The 16039-nt window shown below is 38.3% G+C and overlaps 1 protein-coding gene across 2 annotated transcripts in view; it reads right to left on the reverse strand.

The window, feature by feature from the left end:
• The window catches only part of LOC131146141 (eukaryotic translation initiation factor 3 subunit B-like), a 38128-nt gene that overhangs the window by 2932 nt on the left and 19157 nt on the right, over window positions 1-16039 (reverse strand). For both annotated transcript variants that reach the window (XM_058095505.1, XM_058095504.1), the window contains exons 5-6: window positions 7530-7676; window positions 7193-7321 (exon numbers count right to left, since the gene is read on the reverse strand). In XM_058095505.1, the coding sequence (XP_057951488.1) occupies window positions 7193-7321; window positions 7530-7676 (276 nt within the window). The remainder of the gene's footprint in view (window positions 1-7192; window positions 7322-7529; window positions 7677-16039) is intronic.

The raw sequence follows: 16039 nt of genomic DNA on the forward strand, positions 1-16039 counted from the left end.
TACACATTTGGAATCTCTGCAAGATTTAAAATTTCATTCTATGTTTTCTTGGATTTAAATAAAAAAATTTTACTTTATTCAGCTTTGTTTCATGGTTTTGAAGTATTCAGGAAACATCTCAACTTGGGATACATCACAGAGCTGACCAATTCCAGAATTTCTGTACTCCTGTATTTGGCCAAATTTTGACCAACTCTTATGACAGTTTTCATGAATATTTTTCCCATCAGCTCATAACTAATTTTAGTCCAAATGTGGAGGGTATGGAACGCAACATCTGAGTCTGCAGAAATATTTCACTTCAAAATAGCCACTTCTTGCATTCTCCCATGTCACATAAATCTCCCTCGTCCACTAACTGAATTCATTATTCATCTGCAAGCATTCAAAGAAACTATAGAAAATTTCCAACTCCATCATAACCCACCATCTGCATCAGCGAAAGATTTCATTTCAGAATAGACATTTCTCATATTCTTCCATCTCACTCCATCCTCCCCACATCCACTTACTGATTTCCTATAATAGCATTCAAAGAAATTGTAGAATAAAGTTGCCTTTTCAAAGGAGTGCCTACCCTGTAACCCCAGTTACCATACCAAACAAGAACCAACTCCACATTTCCTACTTCAAAGGAAACTTTACCAAGGACGCACTCCCAGAATTCCTTATATTTTTCCACCAACCTACTCCATGTGGCTACCTAACCTCTTCAATCAGCCGTTTATGCCATACTAGGCCCGTATCACTCCCATTCATAACTCTTCATCCTTCACCATAAAATACGGCCTATTTTCTCAACAAAGCCCTATTATATCTGGATAGATTTTTAACTCCAGATCTGCTCCATAAACTAGTTCCTTCAACAATTCCCACCTCACCAAGCACACCTTAACTATTCTTGACTGCCACTCAACAAATATCTCCTCTGAATCTTTTCCATTTTTCTGGATACGGGCTCAGACTAAGGAAAAGAGATAATAGTACACTGGTAAATCAGAAAAAATTATTTTGATAAGAGATTCTTTCCTCTTTGAGAGAAAGCTTCCCTTCTACGCTGATAATGTCTTCTCAAATCTTTCCACCACAGGATCCAAAATCCCTCTCTTTAAATTTGTCCCCTAACAGTAACCCATGAACTAGCTATTCATTCCCCACTTCAAATGGAACTTGAACAAAGACGCACTCTCAGACTTCCTTTCATTTTTCCACAAACCCACGCCATGTAGCTACCTGAACTCTTTTTTGTCATCAATCCGTTTTAAGTTCCAGCATTAGATACGAGACCCCTATCGCTCCCCTTCATAATTTTTGATTTGCAATTAAAGCTATTTTCACAATGAAACCCCCTATTAAATCTAGAGAGATTTCTAACTCCCGACCCTGCTTCAAAGACTGGCTGCTTCAAGACCTCCCACCTCACCAAGTGCACCTTTAATTATTCTAGACTGCTGCCCCACAAATATCTCCACTGAATCTCGTCCAATTTGCTGGATACAAACCTAGAATAAGGAAAAAAGAATAGCATGCTGGAAAGTCAGAAAAGGAAATTTTGATGAAAGTAATTCTTCCACCTTTTGAGAGAGAAAACTAATGACTTCTCAAATCTTTTCCCCACAGGATCTGAAAAAATCCCTCTATCTTTAAATTTGGCCCCTAAAGTATTAGCAATTAAGATTAACAGAGGGTCCACTTTTTACAGTCCAAAGTCCCCAGCAGCATCTCCTGCACCACTCCTTCCACAAGAGAAATTAACTTGTGCAGCAAGATGCAGCTCAAGTTAAGAACTTCCATTAGATCGGCATCAAAAAAAAAAATGGCAGCATCCAAAAGGCAAATGAGAAAAAACCCTCTGGCTTTCTTACTTTCCCGCTACGAATCCAGTGAAAAGACCAATCTCTATGGCTTTAGGTAGCATTTTGCTAACCGCCTCAATGACCAAAATAAAGAGGAAAGAGGAGGGAAGACCCACTTTCCTCCTGTTCAATTTTGTATGACAAAAATTGGCCTTTGACTTGAGGGTTCATATGGGGAACAATCTTAGAGCTGTGGATTTTTGGAACCAGTGGAGGAGAGGGTGACAGAGATTAGATGGTTGGAAAGGACTCTTTCCTCTTCTGGGGTAAGAATAACCCTTATTTAGGCTTGTCCTTCTAGCATTCCTCTTATTTAAAGATTCCAATGGGGGTTGCTAGCAAACTTGAAAGTTATGAGAGGCTTTCTAAGGTCTGGTGTGGGGGGTCACAGGGACCACTTAGTAAGCTGCGGTGAGGCTTGTAGGTCAAAAAAGGAGGGATGGCAGGGTTTAGGTAAACTGGTGTCTAAAAACACAGCTCTTTTAGCCAAATGGCTATGGCACTTCCATCTAGAAGGATTGTCTCCTCGGCATAGAGTAATAAGAAGCAAGTTCAGGTTGGATGAGAATGGGTGGGATACCAAAAATTCATTTAAGATGTTCTCTAAGGAGTCCAAGGAGGTCTATTTTTCTCATATTTATCATTCTTTCACCCCTCACACTACACTTGAAGTAGGGAGGGGTTCTCATATCTGTTTCTGGAAAGACCCTTGGCGGGAAATGCATCCATTTCCATTTCTTTCATAGTCTTTTTCAGCCGAGCTCTGAGCAAAACAGAGGCATATCTTTCTTTCTTAGGGATCTGAGTAGGCCTTTGGTTTCTTGGAATCTCAAATTTAGGAGACCTCTTAATGATAGGGAGATGGTGGAGTTGTCTTCTTTGTTATCTTTATTGAGTGGGAGGTAACATTTCTTCAGGGAGCGATGTTCGTTCTTGGTCTTTGGATCAATCAGGAGTGTAATCTTGCAAATCTTTTTTTTTTGAATTCTTGATCCATTCTAATTCTTCTTTCCCACACTATCATTTTATTTGGAAGGCCAGTGATCCCCCAAAAATTAAGGCTTTCACTTGGTTGGCTGTACTTAATAAAAGAAGTACTAATAACTTGCCGCAAATTTTTGAAGGCTCTCTGTCCCAATGTATGTGTGCTCTGTTACAAGAACTCCGCGACAGTTTCTCATCTTCTTTTGCACTGTGAATTTTCTTGGAGGATTTGGAATAAGCTTTTTCGTGTTAAAAGAGAGAGAAGGGTATGTTGTTCTTTGGTGGAGAAGTGTTAGCCATTTCAGATAGGGCAGCTTTACCGAAGTGTGGCTTGTTTGCAGTTTTATGGGGGATATGGCTGGAGCATAATGCACAGATATTCTCTGAAAAGAAATTAAATGGGTGCTGGTTTGGATAAAATCCAGTATTTGGTCTCACTATGCTGCGTTGATTTTGGATTTTTTAGAGGGATTAATTTCCAGGAGTTACAAAGATATTGAAGGAACCTGCTGCGTTGTTGATCTTTTTTCTTTTGTGTTTATTCAGTTGTTTTTTTTCTGATTTATTCCAGGTTTTTTTTTTTGGGGGGGGGAGATATCTCATTCTCCTTTCCTTTTAATAACATTTTATTTTGCTATCAAAAAAAAAAATTTCCAGGATAAATTTGAAGAGTACTTAGTCTCAAAGTCTACGAGGACATCAAAGTGAGGGTGAATGTCACTGGCAAAGCTTGTCCAGGGTCTTATGCTTGCCCGTGACTTCTTGTCCTACGTACATTGGGTGGATAACCATTATGTAAATACTAGTGTTTACTTTCATGCTTGCCTATTGCTTTCGCATAATTTGTATTTGATGGTTCTGAAATTGTTCATAGATGTGGTGAATCTGCAGTTCATTTCTTGTGAACTAAAACTAGTACTTCAAGGCCTTTCACACAGTGTGAGGTGTTCAGCTTGTGACACTTGCTCTCATCAAGGGCATCTTATTAAACTAACCAGTATCCCACCCTTGCTCAATGACTAAGAAGTTGAAAGGCATTCAGAGAAGACTTCTTTAAGATAATTTGGAAAAGACCCTTAAATACCATTTGGTGAATTGGGAAATTGTTAAACAACCCTCAAAAGGAGGCTTGGAGAATGGAATTGGAGTTCAATAGTGCCCTCTTTGGGAATGGTGTTGGCACTACAATGAAGAAAGAAGCATTTATGGAAGCAAACCAATGAAATCATGGGAATCAATGGACTGCGAGGGAGACTAACTTATGGGATGGGGCATTGTATGGACAACACAAATAGGGAAAAGATGTTCCTTCAAACAGAATCTATTGTTAGCATTGTGGAAAAACTAATTTCTGGAATGCTATTGAAAAAAAAAACTAATTTCTGGAAAGATAGTGTTGACCTTATAGGTCGCACTCGGTTTTGATAATGACAAATACTGATATTTGATGATTGTCAAGTGCTTATGCAGATTCAAATAAATATCCCAAGGACACTTAAAAAAACAAGAAGACCACGAAGACTTGTATTTGTAATTGTAACTCATATCGGTCTGTAATAATTCATATGGGTCTGTAATAGTAACCTAGGCTGTGGTTGTATGTTCATCGCCTGCACATCATGCATACAGGATATAGCGTAAGCTCAATTAGACCATAGCAAGACCTTAGGCTCCAACACTTACACACATAGCATAAAATATATAAGTGTGTTATAATTGTGCTTAAAATTGGACAAATCTAAGTAAGATAAGAGGAGTCGAGCAACCAAACCTTTGGAGTACAAAACTCCTCGGGCGCCCGAACTTTGAAAGTCAAAATGTTGACCAGCCCTCGGGTGACCGAACCTCAAATGCACACATCTTCCCCACCCGCCCGACTTCGAAAGGGACTATTCACCAACTCGGGCGCCCTATGGTTTTAGTTCAAATATATCCCCGGGCGACCGAACACCTGCCTTCGGGCTACCGAAAATTTGACTGGCCACCCGATGTCACGGAACTTGGCTACTGACTTTGATTCAGGCTACCGAACCTTTATCTGGGCGACCAAACTTAATTGAAAAACTTTTTGAACGGTGTCTTGTCGGGCGACTGAACCAAGGTTCAGCCACCCAAACCTCACCCGGTTAAAATTATTTTAACCACGGTAAAACAAGGTTATTTCAAGCTAATTGGATCTTAATCTTTTGGGACTTTTTTAACAATACCCATCCTATCCCAAACGGTTATATTTTTTCACCTCGCTATAAAAATGCTCTCATTTGCATGATTAGAGCAGGACTAGCAAAAAGTAATTAGCAAAAATTATCTCTCTTGAAAATCAAATTTTTGCCCTAATACTCTCAAACTTGTATCTACTTGATCAAATCCAAGATTGTGAGAGTTTCATTCGTGTTTACTTGATTGTTGCTCAAAGCTAATACTCCCATTGTTGTGTGTGCTTGAAACTTATTTAGTTGGGAGCATAGCTTAGGTTTATCCCACGGATTTCTCATTTATAAATCTAGTGTGGGATTAAACCAAGGAAGCTTAGGATATTTGCATTTTCATTACAAGTGTCCAATAGCTTTGCTTTTGGTGTGCAAAGATTTTTTAAACAAGCAAGCAACATTTTCAAACTATCTTTGTGCTCGATTCAATGAAGAAAATCATTCAGAAACTAGTTTGATTATCTGCATGGTATACTTGGAATATTGATGTGTTATTGAAATATTTTGTTTAGATTCCAAGTCATTACTTGTGTTGATTATTCTTGAGCATCATACTGATTGTATTGTATTTAATACTCTTGAGCTTCATATTGACTATACTGTGTTGAATATTGGTAGAACAAACCTTGCATCGCTGAGCTAACACTATATCTCTGCTTTTGATGCGTATGTGATTGAGCGTATTATTTGGATACAATCTGCTTTACGTGAAAGCATTATTTCATTGTACCATTTGATTGTAAATCTAAGCAATTCCAAGCATGGCTTAAAGGGGCAGTAATCCAACCCGGTAAGGATTGGTGTAAAGGTTGAGGTCAGCCCTGTGCTAATTGACCTGATTTGTATAGGTGCCACTCCACCCGGTTAAGTGAGCAAGTGATAGTGGTTGGCTTGTTAGCCAAGGCGGGGACGTAAGCAATTGGCCGAACCTCGATAACATTTATGTGTGTCACTCTTACTTTATTGTTCTTCTGGTGCATATGTTGTTAATTAAATTGTTTCATTTAATTTCTGATATATTTATATTACTCGCACTAGATTAACCATAGGGTTGTGAACATACTACTGTTAGGAGGAATACCTAGGGTTAAATTTTAAAAATACCAATTCACCCCCCCCCCCCCCGGTTGGGTTCACGGTAAAGCTAACAGATAGGTAGTGTGGGATCAGTTGTTAATACCTTCCCAAATGTCTTCTTGCTGGCATTAGAGGAAGAAGCTTCATTATCATCTTGTTATTATACTATGCAAAATGGAACATTTTGGAGCTCCTCTCAGCTTTTTGCAAATTCCTATATTACTACTGCAAGGGAAGAAAAATAAAGTGGATATTGGACAATAGAGTCCTGTACACTCTAAATACAAGAAGATCTTTTTGGCAGAGAGAGAGATGGAACACTGACACTTTCCATAAAGGATGATATGGAAAGCTATCAGCCAGAGCAAGGTGGCTTTCCTTGCATGGGAAGCAACCTGGAGGCAAGTTTTTGACTTCTGAAAACCTAAAGAAAAGAAACTGGATTTTGGGGAACAATGCATGGATGAGTAGGAAACACTTCAGCACTAATTCCTTCACCTAAGACAACAAAGCTGTGGGATGCGACTTTGAGCACAACGGGGCAGCAAGGATTTCGGCTGAGTCAGTTTATCAGGAGCTTTGAGGCTGGTCTGGAACTAAAATTGACAAGGAGAAAAAAAAAAGGCAGTTCATTTGATTCCTCTCTACTTTTTGGAATGTATGGAAGGGAAGGGAAGGAAAAGGAGAGTTTTCAAGGGTGTACAGTTAACTAGTAGAAATTTCACATATAAATCAATTAATGTTTGCAATATTGGTACAGGGATAACAAAAATGGTCTTGTAGAAGATTTTACTGATTTTGCTATCTTTTATGCTGTAGATGATTCCCTGTAAATAGGTCAGCATTCCCTGGTGCCCTTCTGAATACAATACTCATTTACTCATAGAAAAAGGGATGAATAGCTTACATGCATAACACAAAGTTCCACAAACACACAGGCATGAATGCACACAAAAATGTGCAGATTCAAACAGAGAATATCTCTCTCACACACACATACAGTGGGTCCAAAAAATCCAGAAAATGAATGCATCCAAACAAGCAAATAAGAGGCAATCGACTTACAGGGCGTTTGTAAACAGGATCAGGCTTCAAATGCCTAGCATCATTCCATAAAACCTCAGTATCTGAACCAGCACGAATCACGAACTGATCACGAGCTTTTTCATCAGTAAGCCATTGTTCTAGATTTTCCTGTCATGGCATATGAAATAATTAGCAAATACTAAAAATACCTGTTATGCATACAGCGAGATACGTGTGTACATCCAGAGATGCACAAGGTGGGGGGGGAGAGGGAGAGAGAGAGAAGGATTTTTGCTTATACTTTTTTGAGGGGCAGACAAGCCTGCTCCGGCTAGTACAACTAGACAACAAAGTACTGAAATAAAAAATTTGTTACCCCTGGATTGTATGGCTTTGTTTCAGGAAGGGCCCATTCATCTGGAACTTTCATGAACCTATCGAAGTCCTCAAACATATTCACAGCAAATATGTGGGATCTGTCTAACTTGTAAGCATTAGTCTTCTCCCTAGCAAGCTCAGCTTCCTGGAATGGCAACGAAAAATAAATCAAATACATGGATTAATGAATTTCATTATGTCTGGCCACACTGAAGAACAAAATCCCCAAGAGTAGGAAATGTTCTGCCATTAACAGGGAGAACAATATTACAACACTAAAAACAGCATAAAAAGAGAATTTTAAAACATTATACTGATGGCAAAATATGCCATAACATTTCATTGCATATGATTTGCATTGCTAGCAATCAAGACTTGCCCTTTCATTTGGCATTGGAATAAAAATATTAGAAAGCAACTTGATCTAACACTAGGATAGAATGGCATACTCCACACAATCTTTTTCCCCCGAATGCAAAAGATGGGGAAAAAATATGAGGGTTGAAATTAAAAATGAATGTTCTTCTTTGTTTTCCAAGACTACAATTTTTTTAGGGAAAAAATAAGTCACATTTGCTAAATTAGCCACCAGACAATGAAATTGTGCATGAAGCCTTCACATTTTTATTGGAAAATAATAATTTTTCTAGTGACTAGAAACCAATTCAATGGGAAAATAAGCCATACACCATCCACCATCCATTAATAATTTATCCACAGGACCTAGGGGGAAGTGAGAGAGACATTCAGATCCAAATAAACTCCTTGAGAACCAAGGTCTGAAATTAGTTAGTCCATTGGGGACTGAGGTGAAATTGCCAACGAGCCCCAAACTTGAGAGCAGAAAAAATAAGTTCGAAAAGAACTTAAGAACCTAGTTTATTCTATCAATTATGAGGGAGGAAGAGGCTTGGGAAGGGAAAAGGGAACGAAACGAGTGAAATTATGAAATTTGTCAGTTGGAAAGTTCTGGGAGATCTTAGAAAGACGGGGTTAATTAAAGAGATCCTACTTAGATATTCTCCTAATATTGTTTTGATTCAGGAGACTAAACTAGAGAATGTTGATTTGGGGGAGGGGGGTGGATTTAGGAAGGACATAAAAAGGATTGGGCCTTTGTAATTTCTTCGGGGTCAGCAGGTGGCATTTTTTGGTGTTGTGGGACAGTTGTTATACTGTTAAAGTGGATAGTCTAGTAGGCTTTTTCTGTCTTTCCTTCTCAGTAGAAGCGAAAGGCCTGTGCCAATGGTGAGTATTGTCGGTGTATGGTCCTTCTAGTCCAACCCTTAGGAGCTCTCTTTGGGATGAGCTTTGTTTAGTGTTAGGCTTTTGTGCTCTTAATTGGATTGTGGGAGGTGATTCTAAAGTTGTGAGGTTTCCCCAAGAGAAGAAAATGGGGTAATAGATCGGGCTGCAAACGAGCTGCCGATCCGAGCTTCAGCATCCTCAGGCTTGACTCGGTAGAGTTAGAGCTTAGCTTGGGCTCGAGATGGTTCAAGCTCAAAAAGTTGGGCTCGAGCTTGGCCTGAAATTAAAAATATTAGCTCAAGCTCGAGCCCAGGCTTAGCTCATTTGCAAGCTCAGGTTCAAGCTTGGGCTCAGGCTTGGGCTGAACTTTATAAATGACCTAATAATAAAAATTTCATCCACCTATTTTATTTGTGCCAAAATTTGTGTCTTTCTTCTCCAACAATTGGGCTAGTACTGGACTCTTGGAATTGGACCAACTTAACAAGTCTATCAACAAGCTTATTACCGAGCTCCTTAACAAGGCTAATAAACGAGCCCATTCAAGCTAGTTATCAAGCCACTCACGAGTCGAGCTCGGCTGTGCTTACACTCCGCTCATTTACAAACCAAACCTAAAAATTGGGCATAGGATTCTTTCATTTAGATAATAAACAATCCCAAACAAGCCTTTACCGAGCCGAGCTCCCGAGTTGCTCGTGAGCAGCTTGGTTCGTTTGCAACCCTAATGATAGAGTTGCTGCCACTATGCTGAGTTTTGATTCCCTTATTAGGGATTGTGGTTGAAGTGATCTCCCTCTTGATAATGCTAATTTTATGTGGTCGATTGGAGGTGCTAGAGCGGTGGCAAGTAGGCTCGACAGGCTCCTTTTTTGTATGGAGTGCGAGGATGAGTTCCCTAATCTCTCCCAACCTATTTAATCTAGGCCTACTTCCAACCAATTCCCATCATGTTGGAATCAAGGAAGGTTGCTTAGGGTCCTACTCCGGTTTGAAACTATGTGGTTGGATCATGATTCCTTTCAACCCTTAGTCAATAATTCGTGGAATGAGGTTGTGGATAAGAGGATGGGAAGGTTTTAGATTCATGAAAAAATTTAAGACGTTAAAAGTAAACTTGAAAGAATGGATAGGGAAGTGTTTGAAGATTTAATGTTTAGGAGAGTTGGCTGAGTTAGATAGGAAGGACTCTCAAGGGAGGAAGAGATGAGAAGAGTATCTTTGAAGAATGAATTGGACAAGGTGATTAAGGAAATGAGAAGTTGGAGGCAAAAGACAAATTATATATAGATTAGAGATGGTGATTGTAATTCTAGGTATTTTCATATGATAGCTAATGGGAAAATGAGAAAGAATTTGATTAAGGAGTTGGAAGTGGGCAGGGGGATCATTATCTCTTAGAGCCAAATTGCTTCTAAAACGACTGAGTTTTATTCTAATTTGTACTCTAAGAAGAGGATGATAGTAGACCGATGGATGAAAGATTAGATTGGGACCCTTTGTCTAGTGAGGAGGTGGTTTGGTTGGAGAGACCTTTTGAGAAAGAGGAAGTGAAGAAGGCCACAATTTTTGGGATGGAGAGGGACAAAGCTCCAACACCTAACAGTTTTAATATGGCTTTCTTCCAAGATTGTTGGGAGGTGGTTGAGGTTGACTTGCTTAAGGTTTTTAATGAATTTTATGGGAACGGGATTTTAGGCAAGAGTACCGATTCTGCTTTTATAACTCTAGTTGAAGAAAAATAAATCTATAAAGAAATAGAATTATAGACCTATAGCTTAGTTTCCAGTGTTTATAAAATTATCACTAAATTTTTAGCTAACAGGTTGAGTGCAGTGCTTGATAGGACTATCTCTGCGGCTCAGAGTGCATTTGTTGGCGTAGGCAAATTGTGGATGCCATTTTGATTGCCAATGAGGTTGTTGAGGATATTTGGAGAAGGAAGAAGAAGGGAATCATCTGTAAGTAAGATTCTAAGAAAACTTATGATAAAGTAAATTGGAATTTCCTAAATAAGATTTTTGTGAGGAAGGGTTTGTTGAGAGATGGCGGCATTAGATTAGAGGTTGTTTGCATGATGTGAGCTACTTGGTTTTAGTGAATGGCAAGTCTAAATCTTGGTTTACGGCTAACAGAGGATTAGGCAAGGTGACCCTCTTTCGCATTTTTGTTTGTTTCAGTGGCTAATATTTTGAGTAGGATGGTGGATAGGGCAATGGTTAGAGGTCTAGTAAAAGGATAGGAGGCGAGGAGAGTAAGGGCCAAGGTGTCGCACCTTCATTTTTTCAATGATACTATCTTCTCTTTAGAGGATCATAGACCCTCCTTTATGAATATTTTGGCTCTCCTTCACATTTTCAAGAAAGTTACTAGGCTTAATATTAATATGGGGAAGAGCAATATTGTGGCTATCAATATGCTTGTGAATAGTGTTCAAGAGTTGTCTGCCTATCTAGGGGTTCCTTTGGGTGGTAACCCCAAATCTATATCAGCTTTTAGGATTTTATTATGGAGAGGGTTTCTATGAGACTGGATGGGTTGAAAGATGCTCTAGTTTCTCTCAATGGTAGAATTACGCTTATTTAGGCTCGTCTTTCTAGTATCCCTTTATACTTCCTTTCTTTTCAAGATTTTGGTCGGGGTTGCTAGTAAGATTAAGAAGATAATGAGGAATTTATTGTGGTCAAAAGTAGGGGGTTTTAGGGATCATTTGATAAGTTGGGTAGCGGTGGATAGGTCTAAACAAGGGGGTGGTTTGGGTATTGGAAACTTGGTGTCTAAAAACACAACTCTTGTGGCTAAATGTCTTTTGGCAGTTTCTACTCGAGACTTCTTCCTTGTGGCATTTAGTTGTTAAAGTAACTACGGATTAAACAAGAATACGAAGAAAACTAAGTTGAGAATTAGATGTTCTTCAGAGCATCCATGGAAGCTCTCTCTCAAGGTTATCCCTCTTTATTCCCCACATTAAACTCCTAGTGGGTAGAGGTAGTAATAACCATTTTTGGAAAGATTCTTGGTTGGGAAATGCAGTTTTATCCACCTCTTTTCCACGCCTTTTTCGCTTGAGCTCAGGGCAGGATGATTCCAGGTCGCCCTTTGCCTTCTTGGGATTTCCACTCTCATAGATTGTTAACAATAGGGAGACTATAAAGCTATCCTCTAGCTGAATAACTTCATTTTTCTTTATAGGATAGTCAATTTGCTCTTTGGATCCTTCTGGAGTTTACTCTTCTTGTGATTTTTTGAATACATCTAATTTATCTTTTCCTCTCTATAGATCCATTTGAAAGGCCAAAATCCCCTTTAAAATCAAGGCTTTTATTTGGTTGGTTGCACTTGATTGAATTAATGCCAATAACTTCTTGTGGGTTAGGAGACCTTTGAAGACTCCATCTCTAGATATCTATGTTCTTTGTTTTCGCTGTTCAAAATCTGCATCACATCTGTTCATTCATTGCGATTATGCTTGGAAGGTATGGAATAAGCTATTTGGTATTTTGGGCAAATGTTGGGTGAGTTCCCCCCCCCCCCCCCCTTTTTTGCCTCAACTTCTCCTTTTCAAAAGTAAAAGTTGGGTTGCATGTGTTTGTAAACAACTTTTCCAACTTTTAAAAGCCAGCTTTTAACTTGTTTCATGAGCTTTTAAAAGTTATAGATTTGAAGCTTTTAAAAGCTAAAACCTAGCTTTTTTCTCCAACAAATTATTCAATTCCGACGTTGTCCTTAATTTTTTTTTTCAAATATTACAACACTATCAATGCATTAATTATATTTCCAAAAATACATATCTATTTTAGTCATTCTAAATACTTTTAGCCACCTTACAACTTGTTTACCAACCACTCAAAGTTAGCATTTTCTTTCTAACAGCTCTTTTTAACTCCAGAGGGGGGGGGGGTGCCAAACATTTTTAAAACAATATCAAAAAACACCTTTCATCAGCTCTTTTTTAGAAGGTCCTTTGAAAAAACCACAGGGAGGCCAAACTAAGCCAGAGGTAGTGGAGGACTTTTTGGCGGTTTCTTTTGTTGGTTTTGGGAGGAAAAATGAAAGGGCAGCGCTCTGGAGATGTACTTTCTTTTGTTGTCTTTTCAGGCTTGTAGATGGAGCGTAATGAGCATATTTTCTAGGGAATAAGTCGCATTATTTGGCTTCTCCTTAGTGTGTGGGGCAAGGGAATTTTAAGGGGGGCAGCTTTTCTGATATTCAGTGTGATTGGCATTATGTGTTTTTTATCTCTTGTTTTTTAGTTTTCAGGTTGTTTCTTCGTGTTTTTTATCTAGATTTTCCAAACTATGTTAAGAAGATTTCTTATTCTCCTGGCTGTATATTCCTAATCTATTAATGAAATTCTTATTTTACTTTAAAAAATATATATATATCCACAGGGAGTAAAATGTAACCACTAGGGAAAAAAAATGAACCATGTTTGCTAAACAATTGGAAAATCTATTAGCTTCCCTAAACACGCACAACTAGCTGAAATTGGGATGAAAGGCACTTAATGCCTTTAATTAGGACCAAACCCTCCACGGAATCTGTTAGCCTTAGTGGCGACATGATCCTATTTGTCGTATTTTGATGATTGCAACCCATTAGTAGTTCTAAGTTACTAACCTTTGCATATCAAGTTATGATAGGTGCAAGTGGCGAAATCATAAAGATAAAGGTTAAATTGTGAAGATCAAGTGGACACTCAAGTGGAAGATCTCAAGCACATCAAATGGATTAAGTGTGAATTCATATGTAATGAGGAGTGTTTGAGGTAGAATTGTTGCAACTCTTTTAGTATTATTTTACGCAAGTTTATTGAGCAAGAGTTGAGCAAATTGCACGTGCATATTAGTCTATATAGTATATAGGATATAAGTTATCATTTAAATAACAAATATGTTCTTCATAGTTTTATACTTAAAACTTTTGAAAGACAAAACCATGATTTAAATGATAAAAGAGTCACATATCCTATACTCAATTTTGTTTATTATGGGGCAAGGGTTCAATGGTCTAAGTGTTGTACACTTTAGTATATTTAGTCCCAATTGTGTTAAGATCATTTTCATGTACCTAAAATAGAAGAAACTCAAGGTTTTGAGGAAACAGGGAAAACCGTCCACGCTGGCCTGAAGAAAACCGTCCAAGGTTTTGTCGAAACCGTCCATAGTTTTGTAAAACCTTCGACGGTTTGGATCGTAATTCAAAACCCAACGGCTATAAACAGCTAGTTTTCAAAATATAAAAATATTTTATTATGCCTAACGGCTATAAACAGCTAGTACACGATTTTGACTATAAATATAAGGCTTCTAACTTGTTCAAACTGCACTCCAACACTTCACAACTAGTGAGCAACATCTTTAAGTACATTGCATTCTAGTTCATCAATTTAGTGCTCACTTTCTCTCTTGCTCTCTAATCTTGTACGTGATTCAATATTTGAGAGATTAGTGTGAGGACTTGTTAGTGTTGAAATCAGCTCATTCAAGGAGCATTGTCTACATCAACAACACCTTGTATATATTCTTCAAATAGTAAGGGTTCTTGGTGAACCTAGCTTGAAGGCTTGTAAGGGTTCTTGTTGAACCTAGCTTAAGGGGTTCTTAGTGAACCTAGCTTGAAAGTTCTTTGTGAGCAAGAAGGGATTTGTTCCTTGGTGATGTAAAGGCTTCTCCGTCCTTAAGGAGTACGTAAAGTGGATTTGGAATCCTTGAGGCATGGACGTAGGCAAGGGACTGAACCACGTTAATATTGCGTGTTAAGCTTCTCTTCTCTTCACTCCTTTACTTACGCTTTGTTTGTGGTTAGTTTTATATATATATATATATACTGTGATATAATCACTTGTATCTTACCAAAGTTTTCATTTTGCAGAGAAAAGCATAAATCCGCAACAGAGTCTTCACCCCCCCATCTAGACCCCACATTAGGGACAACATTTGGTATCAGAGCGAGGTGCTCAATTTATCGAAGTAACTTCTAGAGCGAAGAGATCAATGGCGGATATGGTGAACACTACGTTTGCAATCCATGGATCGACCACCCAAGTTCAACGGCACCAATTATCCTTCATGGAAGAATCGGATGACCACCTTCATTCAATCATGTGACCTTGATATGTGGGAGATTCACAAATGGAGACTTCTCTTTCACCAAGAAAAATGACAAGGATGAGGATATTCCAAAGTCAAGAACGGAGTTGACAACGGCTGAAAAGAGGTTGGTACAACTTAACTTCAAAACGAAAAATTGTCTCTATTGTGCTTTGAGCGATGATGAGTACAACCGTATTTGTGGATGTGAACCCGCAAAGGATATTTGGGACAAGTTTGAAGTCACATATGAAGGTACATCTCAAGTCAAGAAGTTTAAGATACATATGTTAGTAAAAGAATATGAAATGTTCAAGATGGATGAAGGTGAGATAGTCACATCCATGTGTACTCGTTTTACTCACATCATAAATGGATTGAAAGCACTTGGTAGAATTTATTCAATGGAAGATAATGTCCAAGAAGTTCTCCAATCTCTACTCGAGTCATGACATGCTAAATCAACGGCTATTGAAGAAGCTAAAGATCTCACCAAGATTTCTCTTGATGAGTTAGTTGGATCACTCATGACCTATGAAGTTAAGAAGAAAAACACGACATTGGAGCTAGAAAAATCTAAGAAGGAAATGGGTGTTCTTTTGAAATCATCTAGTTCTACTAAAAAAGAAATGAGTGAAGATGATGATGAAGAAAGTGAGGATGATATAACTTTACTCATAAGGGAGTTCAAGAAATATTTGATGAAAAGGCAAAAGTTCGGCAAGCAAATTGGAAGAGGAAAAGCAAGAAAGGGTGATAGTATGAAATGTTACAATTGCAAAAAGGTTGGGCACAAGATAGCGAACTGTCCGTTGAACAAGAACAAAGGAAATTATCAACAAGGAGACAACAAGAAGAACAATGCTATGAATGCTACAACTTGGGATGAATTTTATGGATTTTACACCGATGATAAAGTAGAAGAGGAAGCGACACACTTTTGTCTCATGGCAAACGAGCAAGAAGAGGTAAGTTCTGATGATGATGAATATACTCCTACTTATGATGAGTTAGAAATTACTTGCACTAAGTTATTTGATGAGATAGTTTTAGTTAAAACAAAGAACAAGAGTCTTGAGGAAAAACTTGCAAAATTTAAACAAAAGGAACCTTCTTTTTGTCCTACTTTGAAAGAAGAAAATATTTCTCTTAAAAAGAAAAATGACGA

Source organism: Malania oleifera, chromosome 13 (assembly GCF_029873635.1).
Source record: "Malania oleifera isolate guangnan ecotype guangnan chromosome 13, ASM2987363v1, whole genome shotgun sequence".
Classification (NCBI taxonomy): Eukaryota; Viridiplantae; Streptophyta; class Magnoliopsida; order Santalales; family Ximeniaceae; genus Malania; species Malania oleifera.